The sequence below is a fragment of the Abramis brama genome, assembly GCF_963993115.1.
Source record: "Abramis brama genome assembly, chromosome: 3".
Classification (NCBI taxonomy): domain Eukaryota; kingdom Metazoa; phylum Chordata; class Actinopteri; order Cypriniformes; family Leuciscidae; genus Abramis; species Abramis brama.
Window position 1 is genome coordinate 6504556 of NC_139965.1, and position 13339 is coordinate 6517894.

The 13339-nt window shown below is 36.6% G+C and overlaps 1 protein-coding gene across 1 annotated transcript in view; it reads right to left on the reverse strand.

The window, feature by feature from the left end:
• The window catches only part of LOC311079156 (Fc receptor-like protein 5), a 353766-nt gene that overhangs the window by 53985 nt on the left and 286442 nt on the right, over window positions 1-13339 (reverse strand). Inside the window, exons 2-3 of the mRNA XM_084108360.1 lie at window positions 12212-12247; window positions 6260-6514 (exon numbers count right to left, since the gene is read on the reverse strand). Coding sequence (XP_083964486.1) covers window positions 6260-6514; window positions 12212-12247 — 291 coding nt within the window. The remainder of the gene's footprint in view (window positions 1-6259; window positions 6515-12211; window positions 12248-13339) is intronic.

The window sequence follows — 13339 nt, forward strand, 5'->3', positions numbered from 1 at the left end:
TTACGGTACTGTAATTTAGCAAGAGGTTGAAAGATTGATAATAAAAATTAAGGCATTTCGAAGCCTGTGAATAAAATGGGAAGTTGAAGTCCTTCAAGTTTAAGAAATGTTAAGTCTGTTGACTGTTGCACTTTATTGAATCCATACAGATAAAAGAGGCTGCAACAAGCTTGAATAAAAACCATGAAGAATATTAAAGTTCAAATTACATTACAAACAGTTTAGCTGATGTAACATGACAATGTTATGGAACAATACAAGTGGACAACAAAAAAAGATGTAAAGAAAATACACTTAACAAGAACAAGGAAAAAATGCATGTTTGCAATGTATGTTGCATATTTGCAGGCTAGCTGCATGGGAATCAGGCTGGCTGCCAGGATGGAGGTCAGGTCTTTCCACTGAGAAAAACATAAATGAATAGAGGGAAGTTGAGGGAGAATTAGTTAGTATAATACACATTGAATTGATTGTCATGAATGTAACATTTACTGTTTTACAATACTTTGCAAAGTAATGCAGAGCATCAAGAATCTGTTGTTACAGAGTGGGGACGAGGTGAGCAGCTTAAAAGGTCAAAATGTTGTGAAAAAATAAAATAAATCCTCTGACTCACAAATAAATGTATCCATTCGCAGTGTACTAATCGTCAAACCCTGAAACCCTGATGTTTCCTCTGACTATACCATCAACATCTCCAATCACTGCATTCCTCTTCTAGAGACTTGCAGCAGAAACTCAAAAGTGAATAATAAATACTGGTAACACTTTACAATAAGGTTCATTAGTTAACTACATTAGTTAACATTAACTAATAATGAACTGCACTTATACAGCATTTGTTCAACTTTGTTAATGTTAATTTCAACATTTACTAATACTTTATTAAAATCTTGTTAACATTAGGTAATGCACTGTGAACTAACATGAACAAACAATGAACAGCTTTATTTTGATTAACTAACATTAACAAAGATGAACAAAAACAGTAGTAAATGTATTGCTCATTGTTAGTTCATGTTAGTTAATACATTTACTAATGTTTAATAAAGGAACCTTATTGTAAAGTGTTACCTAAATACTCAAGCATGCACATCATAATCTAAGTTAAGTCATTAAAAGTACTTTATAAATCCCCTTGGGAAAATTCAGATGGGTAATTTTGTGTAGCCTGACCTAAGCCAAAAGACAACAGCCCATGTACGTTGACCTGAAAAATGCTTGGAATAAAGACTAGCTAGTAGCTATATGCTGAATTATTGGAAAAATGTTGTGTAAATAATGCATCCCTACTTTGTGGCCCTTCCATAGTTACATTTTAATAGTGAATTTCACTTTTGGTTTCATATGGCTGTGGATACACTCACAATTGTAAACAGCATACAAAAACTGTTTGCATGATCATTTTTCTTTAATAATCTCTACCCAAGACAATGGCTTGTCAACAATCCCAACAAATGAAAACAGTACATTACACTACATTTATTCATTTAGCTGACGCTTTTATCCAAAGCGACTTACAATTGCTGTTTATGTCAAATGTCGCACGCCTCTGGAGCAACTAGGGGTTAAGTGTCTTGCTCAGGGATGTACAGAGTACACTCTCTGCCAGTACAGAGAGATCCAGGCACAGAGAGATCCAAGAGCCCAATAATAAAATGCATGTAATCGTACATAACCAAAAGCTATTTAACATACCACATTGTGCAGGGCTGCCAGTCATAAAGATGTTCTGTCCTCCCCTGTGGCAGGAAGACAAAGACATTGTATTACTGTATGTTATTTAAATATTGTACTTTAACAAGGAGTGAAAATATATTAATTGTTGACATAGTTTATATACTGCATATTTAGAATAATAGTCATCAAATAAGATCCATGACTGACACTTCAAGCTAAAGGTATTTACAGGATGCCTACATATACAGCTCAATGTTGTGACTTAGACAACAGCATTTTGTCAAGGTAACATTCAGTAACTGCAAAACAAGTTATCCAACAGTTTTAGAATGTCATCCAGTGTTTTCTTTTGTATTTTGTTTTTTAGGGTGGAGGGGGGTGGGTCACTGTGAAGCTGCTTTCATACAATCTGTATTGTTAAAAAGCGCTATATAAAAAGGCGACTTGTCTTGACGTGGGTGTCTTTAGGGGGTAATAATTGTTTTTTTTAAAATAAATAATAAAAGCGATAAAACCATTGTTTTTATAATCACATATTTGTTGCTGCATTTTAAGTGAAATTTAACTTGGTTAAGGTTTTGAAATGACAATAGCCAATAGCATTATTTAACTAATTGAGATGAAACACTGTTATCCAGTTAGTCATTTTCCTACCTTTCTGTTCCTTGTCTTTATTATTTCACGGACTGGGAACATTTCAAGCCGATTGTGAGGGCAATCTGTAATTGTAAGGAATATATTATTTGCACCAATGTCCACAATATGTGTAGTATTTTTAGTGCAGGAATCAATTCACAATGCACACATTTATGCATTTTTTCCACTGTTTGTCATTAGCACATTTAGCTCCTCCTAGTGAGATTTGAGAACCACAGGAGTATCAAAGGCTGCATGGTTCTATTCAAAATCTTTGTTTCTTTGCCATCCCTTCTTTATGTTGTGTCTCCTAATGGACTGTTTACATTTTACATCGCTTGCCACAGAGCAGATATATTTTACACTGGTATTCTTTACACTGGGACTTTAACTTTGCAGCTGTCTAATTACAGGGATGTGTAGACAACCATCAATTCAATTACTATTTATAGAAAAAATAATAAAATAATATAGCATCTAGGCATACAGTATAATTGCTAAAACACACCTTTAATTTTTTGTGGTCTTTTACGTTTCCGTGGACCCTGCAGTGGTGGCTGCACAGCTGGGACCTGGTGTGCTGGTTCCTGGAAGGGTGGAGCTGGGTGTGGTGGTTCTCGGATGGATGGAGCCAGGTGTGGTGGTGTGTGGCTGGAAAGAGCCAGGTGTGCTGGTTCCTGGATGGATGGAGAGCGGTGTGCTGGTTCTCGGATGGATGGAGCCAGGTGTGCTGGTGTGTGGCTGGAAAGACCCAGGTGTGCTGGTGTGTGGCTGGAAAGACCCAGGTGTGCTGGTTCCTGGATGGATGGAGCCAGGTGTGGTGGTGTGTGGCTGGAAAGAGCCAGGTGTGCTGGTTCCTGGATGGATGGAGCCAGGTGTGCTGGTTCCTGGATGGATGGAGCCAGGTGTGCTGGTTCCTGGATGGATGGAGCCAGGTGTGCTGGTTCCTGGATGGATGGAGCCAGGTGTGCTGGTTCCTGGATGGATGGAGACAGGTGTGCTGGTTCTCGGATGGATAGAGCCAGGTGTGCTGGTGTGTGGCTGGAAAGACCCAGGTGTGCTGGTTCCTGGATGGATGGAGCCAGGTGTGCTGGTTCCTGGATGGATGGAGCCAGGTGTGCTGGTTCTCGGATGGATGGAGCCAGGTGTGCTGGTTCTCGGATGGATGGAGCCAGGTGTGCTGGTTCCTGGATGGATGGAGCCAGGTGTGCTGGTTCTCGGATGGATGGAGCCAGGTGTGCTGGTTCCTGGATGGATAGAGCCAGGTGTGCTGGTGTGTGGCTGGAAAGACCCAGGTGTGCTGGTTCCTGGATGGATGGAGCCAGGTGTGCTGGTTCCTGGATGGATGGAGCCAGGTGTGCTGGTTCTCGGATGGATGGAGCCAGGTGTGCTGGTTCTCGGATGGATGGAGCCAGGTGTGCTGGTTCCTGGATGGATGGAGCCAGGTGTGCTGGTTCTCGGATGGATGGAGCCAGGTGTGCTGGTTCTCGGATGGATGGAGCCAGGTGTGCTGGTTCTCGGATGGATGGAGCCAGGTGTGCTGGTGTGTGGCTGGAAAGAACCAGGTGTGCTGGTTCCTGGATGGATGGAGCCAGGTGTGCTGGTTTGTAGATGGATGGAGCCAGGTGTGCTGGTTTGTAGATGGATGGAGCCAGGTGTGCTGGTTTGTAGATGGATGGAGCAGGGTGCGGTGATGTGTGGTAGGAAGGAGACGGCTGTGGTGACGTGCAGACGGATGTAGTCTGGGTTGCTGGTGTGCCAATGGATGGAGCCTGGTTTTGTGATGCTGTGGCTGGTGTTTCCTGTTGTGGTGACTGGATATGGGTGGTAGGGGTTAAGTCACACGTCACCAAATGTAGGACGAAGTTCTCCTCTTCTTGAGGTAGTTGGTCTGGGTTGAGTCTTGTCCAACCTATAAATGGACATGGAGAACACACAAATATAATATATAATATGCAAACGCCGGTGCCGGTGCTGACCGGTAGGATGCTACTGCCAGTGATGCATGCACTCGTTGGGAGAGTGGCATTAAGCAAAGTTGAATCTTCTGTAAAAACACTGAATACTGCTCTTATTAATACACGTGCAGAAAAAACATTAGTTCAAAAATCGGGGTTGACTTGCTTTATTTTTTATTTCAGCCAGTGATGTTGGGAAACGTTATATGTTTTGTAAAAAAAAACATACTCCACCCTGCTCTTATCAATATGCTATTAGTTAAATAGCATTAGATAGCTATTACCGATGTTGGGAGAAACTGTTTATTATTTTTTAAATATGCACATCGCTTCTCTGTGTAGCATCACCTGGTCGGAGAGGCAGCAATGTGTAAAGTTGATTGTTAACTCCTAATGTTAATTATTGTTGTTCCAGTAAAGTGGATTAATTTCTAAAATAAGCGGACTAAACAGGTTATCAGTTCATACAGAAGAGAATTGAAGTGCTGAAATATGGATTTTAGATTAGTATTATAGATCTGAATATGAACTACATCAACAATGTTTTTAATTATTAGTAAAAAAAAAAAAAAAATGTTGATATTCATATCCAGTCTGCATGTATGTTATTTTTGCATTCAAATATATCACACAAATGTGGATTATACAATATTTACATCATTATTTAAAAGTGTTTAAAATCTTGTAGGTTCTGTCTAAACTCACTTTATTAGTAAAGGTAATGACTAGTAAACCTGCTCCTTTGTGTTTGATGAGTGATTTCTTTCAACATCTGGAGTTAATTTTCCTCTGTCATATTCAGTAAAATGATCCTTTATTTCTGCTGTGAAATAACTGGATATTCTGAACTTTTCTAAGCTTTAATTACTTTTTCTGGTCACGTATAAAGTGCAGTTTTGACAGCGACGGCCATATTGTTTTAGCAGGGGTGCGTCTCTGAGAATCACACTGTGTTTTTTGTCGTTTTCCTTTTCTTCATAACATTGGAGTCTAATGGCCATTGAGAACATGAGATACATGTGTTTCTATTATTGGAGATGTGGTGTGCCAACTTTGTGTTGAGCCTTTATGATAAATATACTTTTACCACAACCATAACCAGCTAACAGGGAACGGTATCATAACTTTGGCTAACGTTAAGGATCTCTCAAAGTTATGAACAAAAATTCTTCCAGTAATGTCAATAAAATGTGTGTTCAATGTTATCTGGTCTTTAATAATGTTCTCAAAATTAGCACAACAACTGTAGTTTCTTTATATTTAACACTCTTGGACTCATTTAGACATCGAGTTCATTCAACACTGAGGGTTTTGCTGTCTATCACGTCACTATAACTTTCCCCATTGGATTAATTAGTTTTTTTGAGGAGGACTTTTGAGTTGTTAATACAAATTAGGTTAAAATAATATTTCAGGAACATCATACTAACCTTCCAAAAAAATAAATAATAATAATAATCATAATAAGCTCCACTAGCACTAAGAAAAATGGACACTTTAAAGTTTCCATCACCAAAACAAAAATGTTTTAAAAAAGTTATTGTGTAATATGTGAAAACACTCTGGTCTGGGTTTGTGGTTTTGACTTCAACACTAATAATCTGTAAATCACGTCATTCTCTCTGACTTCAGTCCAAAACTCATCAGAACTGAACTCAGTTGCTCAAGTCCTTTTCTATTCTCATGACACTCATGAATATCTCCTGTAACCATAGTGACAGTGACTAAATATTAAAGATGGAGACGCCCATAAGACTGGAAAGTCACAATTTACATGATTTTATAATAAACCAAAACCTCCACAAAACACGCACCACACACACACACACACACACACACACACGTGTGCAGTTACTGAATAATAGTGAAATTGACTAAAAGTGAATTTCTTCAGTCCTCTTATAACAACAGATGTGGCTGAAGATTATAAGTGTTGAAATATTAATTGAAATGATCATCAAACAGATGTGAATATGAAGACTCACCTGATACAGTCAGTGTAACAGCATCACTGAAGTCTGTGAGTGAGTCTGATCTCTCTCCTCTACACCTGTATTCAACACTGAGAGACACACCAGCTGTGAACCTGAACTCTGCTGTTGTTGTTGTATAGTCAGTGTATCCATCTTTAAACCATCTGTATGTCTGAATGTCTCCTCCTCTCTGTATGTCACATGTGAGAGTGACTGTCTCTCCTCTGAACACACGCTGATCTGGCTTCACCGTCACTACAGGTTTCACTGAGAAACATAGAAGTAAATATTGAAAAGCATCGCAGTATCAAGATCTCTATCATGAACTCAAAACTTCATCAGGAGAAAAACACAAATTAAAAATCTAGTTTGCTTATAAATTGTAATGATTACATCAACAATGGTAAAACTAACTGAAACTGATATTTATCCAGTCTGCATGTCCTTTGTATTATTGCTCTTCCAGTTCTGACCAGTAGATGATGCTGTTTACAGTCTGAGTGTTTAAAGATCTAAACTGGGAACTTACTAACTTCTGTCTGTCTGTTCTCAAGCCCTTTTCTCTTCCAGCCCTTCCAACCAAACCACACTGAATGAATAAAGCTGAGCATTGGTGCTCAAGATCTTAATGACACACAGTCAATAATTAATAAAAATGAGAAAAAACTCACTGTGCTGAACTCATTTCTGTTTTATACAGTGGATTATGATCTTTTGAAATCAATGTCTGACTGAACTACTTTACAACTGCAAGACTGTTTGATTGATTGAATAAATAGCAGATTTCTGTAATGTTTTGCAGCATAAGGAACTACAGTCAGATGATTCTGTGAAATATGCAAAACATGAACATAAAACATCAGCAAAGAGACAAATGTGGGATCCTGATGAAAACATGAAGATAATAGAGTTCCGGGCAAGATGGCGTGTTGATTAGTCACTCGCTTTAGAGTCGGAAGAAAAATTGTCCCAAATTTTGATTACGTGCTTATTAAAGACACTCTAATATAAAAAGTTCAATGAAGTATGATCAAACCAGCTAGACTGATTTTTAAAGACGGGGTCAGTGAAAGAAAGCAAGCAGCGATGAGTGTTAAGGAAGCAAAGATTCAAGAGCAATCTACTGTTCACGATTACACTATGGAAGTTACACAATCAGCAAAAGAAAAGACAATGTTCCAACAACTCCGAGCAAGATTCCAGCCGGTAAGAAGAGCAAAACTTCTTTAAAAGAAACTGAGGTCTCTAACTTGACCATATTGGAAGCCATTCAAAGTTTGGAAAATAACTTTAATGAGCAACTGTCGCAACTTCGAGAGCAAGCTAAACAAACGAGCACCATGGTTGCTAGCCTTGCTAAAGTTGTGCAATTCAATGCAGAAGAAGTTAAGGAATGCAAAGGGAAAATCAATGAGCTGGAAAGATGCAACGATCGTCTGTCCAAAGAAAACGTCGAGCTTAAAGAAAGAATTCGAGAGCAGGAGAGATACAAGATGAGATGGTGTCTGAAATTGAGAGGTTTATCGGAAAGAAAAGACGAAAACGTTAGAGCAGACGTCATTCAACTATTCAGTGAGATCGCCCCCGACATGGAACGGCAGCAGCTCGAAGAAGCAGTCGACATTGTTCACAGAGTCGGTCTTAAAGAAGATAACAGGAGTAGACACGTAGTTGTCTTATTTGTGCGGAGATTTGTCAAGGAGGAGTTGTGGCGTCGATGCAAAGATTCCCGGGTGTGCAGGGAGAAAGGCGTCCGCCTTGCCGAGATGCTACCGCGAGAGGACAGGGAGGCAAGGGAGAAACTGTGGCCGCAGATTGAGCAGACTCGTCGGGATGGAAAGCGTGCTTATTTCCGTGGGCCGCACGGATACATTGAGGGTAGACGAATTGGTTAATCGTAGAAAGGTTTGATCTACTTACACTAGATGGAAAAGGAGTGTGTTAAAAGGACAAGGGACTCTTTTTGTATTTGCGAAAAAGCGTAAATAAGCTTTGAAACAAGTTCTTACAAGTTTTTTTTTGTTTTGTTTTTCTCTCGTTTTAGTTATCTTCATTATCTCTAGCAATGTTCAATTGTTCAGTCACGTTTGCTTCGTTAAATGCGAGGGGTCTAAAAGATTTGGTTAAACAAAAGGCATTATTTTTATTTTGCAAAGGGCGAAAACCACAATGTCTATTATTACAAGAAACTCATTCCTCCCTAGAGGATGTTAAGTTTTGGTCTAACCAATGGGGGGATCGAATATTGTTTAGTCATGGGACTAACAAGTCTGCTGGTGTTGCAGTTTGCTTTAATAGGTTTCCAGGTGATATAATTGCATACAGGACAGATAGTCAAGGGCACTGGCTGGTGGTGGTCTTGAAAATGGATGGTTATTTTTTCATATTAACTAATGTATATGGTCATAGAACATTTACCCAAAATAAACACATGCTTGAAGATGTTGAAAAAACTTTATCAGAGTTTAAAACAATTTATCCAACAGATTTTATTATAATGGGAGGTGACTGGAATATGGCACCTGATGAATGGGAAGATAGATGGCCCACTAAATTTAATAGTCACCACTTTAATCATATAATTGGGGATTTTATGAATAATAACCATCTGATAGACATTTGGAGAAGTTTAAATTCAGGAGTTAAACAATACTCCTGGTTTAAACCTAATAACACATGTAAATCCAGGATTGACTACTGGCTCGTTGATCAATCGCTTAAAGATTTTGTCTCAGATATCTTGATTTCCAAAGCCCCATTAACGGATCATTGCATTGTAGAAATTTAACTCCGGTCTGTTAAAAAATAAAGATTATTGCACAAAGATAAAAGAATTAATAATTGAAATTGAAAATAATGAGAATATAGAGAGTTTTTGCAATAAATGGGAATTTGTAAAGTATAGAATTCGAGAATGTTCCATTAAGGTTAGCAAGGAGATTGCCAAAGAAAAAAGAAAAGAAGAAATGAATTTGTTTCAGGAAATTAGTAAATGCTGTGAAAAGACAGAATTAAACAGTGAAGATAGAAGAAAATTATTGATATTGCAAACTAAATTAGACGATATGTTTAGCAAAAGAGCTCAAGGTGCTTATGTGAGATCACGAGCAAAGTGGATAGAGGAAGGAGAAAAGAACACCTCATATTTTTGTAATTTAGAGAAGAGAAGACAGGAAAGCAAGGCAATATCATGTTTACTGATAAATGAAGCTGAGTGTAAGGACAACAAAACCATGGAAAATGCAGTGTTTACATTTTATAAGAATCTTTACACTTCTGCATATTCCAAAATAGATTCTTCCAATTTTTTTAAATGAAATTAAGGACTTCATACCCAAGATTGATGTTTCATTTAGATAATTCTGTGAATCTGATTTAACAATAGAAGAATTGGATGGCGTAAGCATGAAATTGTCTTTAAATAAATCTCCAGGTACCGACGGGCTCACTGCTGAATTTTATAGATTTTTTTGGAAAGAAATCAGACATTTATTATTTAAGGCAATTCAAGAATGCATAGAGAAGAATGAAGCAAGGTCTAATAATACTTATTCCTAAACATGGCAAAGACAAAAGAATTTTAGATAATTTAAGACCGATTACACTTCTTAACATTGATTATAAGTTATTATCCGGAATCAATGCAGCTAGAATGAAAATAGGCCTTCCACAGATAATAAATGAGACTCAGTCTGGCTTCCTTGCTGGAAGATCTATACATAATAACATACGGTTGGTACTAGATTTGATAGATTACAGTCATACATTTATAGAAAAGGGTTTTATTGTATTTTTAGATTTTTACAAAGCCTTTGATTCAGTTGAACACCCCTTTATTTTAGAAACTCTAAATCATTTTGGTTTTGGACAAAAATTCTCAAATTTAATTTGTCTACTTTATAACGATATTAATAGCTGTGTATCTCTGGAGCACGGCACATGCTCTCGATTCGCAGTTAAGAGGGGCATTAGACAAGGCTGTAACAGTTCTCCTTTATTATTTATAATGGTCGCTGAGCTATTGTCTATTAGGATAAGAATGAATATTTCTGATGGCTTCAACATCATGGGAAAGCACATCATAATAAGTCAATTTGCGGACGACACAACGTTAATTTTAAAAGACAAAAGGCAAATTTCCAAAGCGTTAGATTCAATCAGCCAGTTTTCAAAAGCATCAGGTGTTATATTGAACACTAATAAATGTGAAATTTTAGCTTTACATGACCAGCCAGACCACTTGATTGATAATATACAGGTTAAATCTGATGTCAAATATTTGGGCATAATGGTCACCAGAAATAAAAAAGTAAGAGAAAAAGAAAATATTCTTAAAAATATTGATAAGTGTAAAGTAATTTTGAATTCGTGGCTGCAAAGGGATATAACAATTTTTGGCAGGACTCTTCTATCTAAGACGGAGAGTATATCAAGAGCCATCTACCCTGCCTTTTCATAGAAATTTCAAACAACATGATTAAATTAATAAATAAAATAAATTTCAATTTTATTTGGAAGGGTAAATGCCATTATATTCGGAAAAATGACATGATTAAGAGTTTTGAAGAGGGTGGCATGAATGCCATAGATTTTTCTGTGATGAATGGCGTACTTAAACTAAAATGGTTGAATTAATTTGTGTGTCATAGTGACTCTTTTTGGTTTAGCATCCCGAATGCAATTTTCCAGAAAATGGGGGGAATTGATTTTGTATTGCGATGTGACTATGATTTAGGCAAACTACCTGTAAAACTGTCTGATTTCCATCAGCAAGCTCTGTTGTACTGGAACCTATTGTTTAAACATAACTTTACACCACATAATACACCTCTGTGGAACAACAGATATATTTTGAGTAATAGAAAATCTTTGTTTTTAGAAACTTGGATGGAAAAAGGATTATGGGCATTAACTCATTTGATGGATAATTGTGGTATTTTTTTGAATTATAGAGATTTGTGTAGAGATTTGTGTGAAAAATTCAATTTTCAGTGCCCAATTAAGGAATATAATAAAGTGTTAAAGGCCATTCCAGTACCCATGCAAATTATGATTAGACAGTTTGTAATGTATTCAAACTATACTTCAGAAATGAGACCACTTTGTATTGACGGAATAAATTTAAACAGTAAAGGGTTTACAAATAAGTTTATTAGGAATGTGTTATCCAAACAATATTACCCATGGTCAATTGAAAAGAAAATATGTTTTAAAAGATTTCAGTGATGATGAAGCTAAAAAAATAAGAAAGCGCTACTTATCTTACCCAGGATTGGCCCCAAGGCCAAAGAAGTGACGTTTAAAATCTTGAATGATATTTATCCGTCTAATTGTTTTTTACATGATTTAATTGGGAAAACAATTCTTGTGGATTTTGTGAAAAAGAAATTGAAACTGTAGAACATATCTTCTTTTACTGTGAATTTGTGCAAGAATTTTGGTTTACATTTCAAAGTTGGTTGCAATCTAAAGAGATATTGTTTCAGCCTTTAAATGTGAATTCAATTAAAGTTGGAGTCTTTCTGAGTGATAAATACTCAGATTTTTTGATAAACAATCTGATTGCTTTAGGTAAACACTTTATTCACAGATGCAAGTATTTAAAAATCAAACCCCATTTCAATGGATGGAAGAGTGACTTAAAGCTATTTGTGAAGTCTCTTCATTGGATGATGGACAAAAATGCCCTAAAACTCCTCTTTGTTTTGGATATGTTTAAATTATTGGACTAAGACCCTCGCCCCTTTGTTTTTTTTTTTGTTTTTTTGTTTTTTGTATTTTTGTTATGTTCTTAGATTATTCATTTCTGCCTTAAATGTTTGTACTTTAAATTTGTATATTAATAAAAAAAACAAAATAAAAAAAAACATGAAGATAATATGGTTATAAACCATATATATTAAACTACTATAACACAATTCACATTAGTTAAAAACTAAAATGTACTGCAGTAAAACACAGTACCTTGACTGAGTCCAGAGTGAACGAGGGACATCAGCACTAAAAGCAGAAGAAACACAGATATGAAGCTTTTCCAATCCTTCAACACAATGTAAATCACACACTGAAACAGAGTTTATTCTACATTAGCTGAAAGTGTTTTTCTGTTGTGATGCTCATTCAGGAGAACTGATGGATTATTCTCCAGCATTTAACATCATCACACACACTGACGTCACAGGACTCGTGAACTGATACGAGAGTCGATTCAGTGATTCACTGTTTGATTCACTGTTTGATTCACTGATGCTCAACAACAATTAAGCAGTCTGAACACTGAGCTTCACAACATACAACATCATATGACATTATAGGCTAATGTAGAATATTTTATTATTTAGAAAATAAGTAATTTACGCTATTTGTACATTATTATTTCCTCTGTGTGTGACTTTGGTTTGACTTTCTGAAGCCTGAATAAAGCAGAAAATTATATTCTAGTATGTCTATTATATTCTAGTATGTCTGTTATATTCTAGTATGGCTATTATATTCTAGTATGTCTATTATATTCTAGTATGTCTGTTATATTCTAGTATGTCACACGGTACGACCTTTTACCCAAAAATATCTATAAGAGTGTGTTACTGTGACACTCACAAATAAGTTTTGTTGAGATTATTACTTTTTGTTTCCTTTCCTTCTATTGCAATAGTATTTTATTTTATTCTGACTTATATAATTGAATATTAATGAGAGGGTACGGAAAAAGCACACAATGACATGTATTTCCTAAAATGGACACATGGCAGTAATCGCGAGTAGCGTCACACGGGGACATTTAGCGTTGCGCAGAGCAAGATGAGCTCATAATCCGAGTCAATGGAGAATGAGCAACTGTGTTCCTGCGTCACTGATTTCTCTGTAATATTTAATATATTTCCAGGTCAGTTACACACCTTTTATGTGACTCCAGATGTTTATAAGCTTATATGAATCCCCAGTGAAGTGTGCTCTGTAAGCTAAAAACATGTCAAATGTGTAAACAGTTCAAATTGACGGTACGCAGTTTATAATGCATAGAACCTTATTGTAAAGTGTTACTGCTTATACACCGATTCAGACGTCTCCTGAGTTCACTGTTGGAAAGAT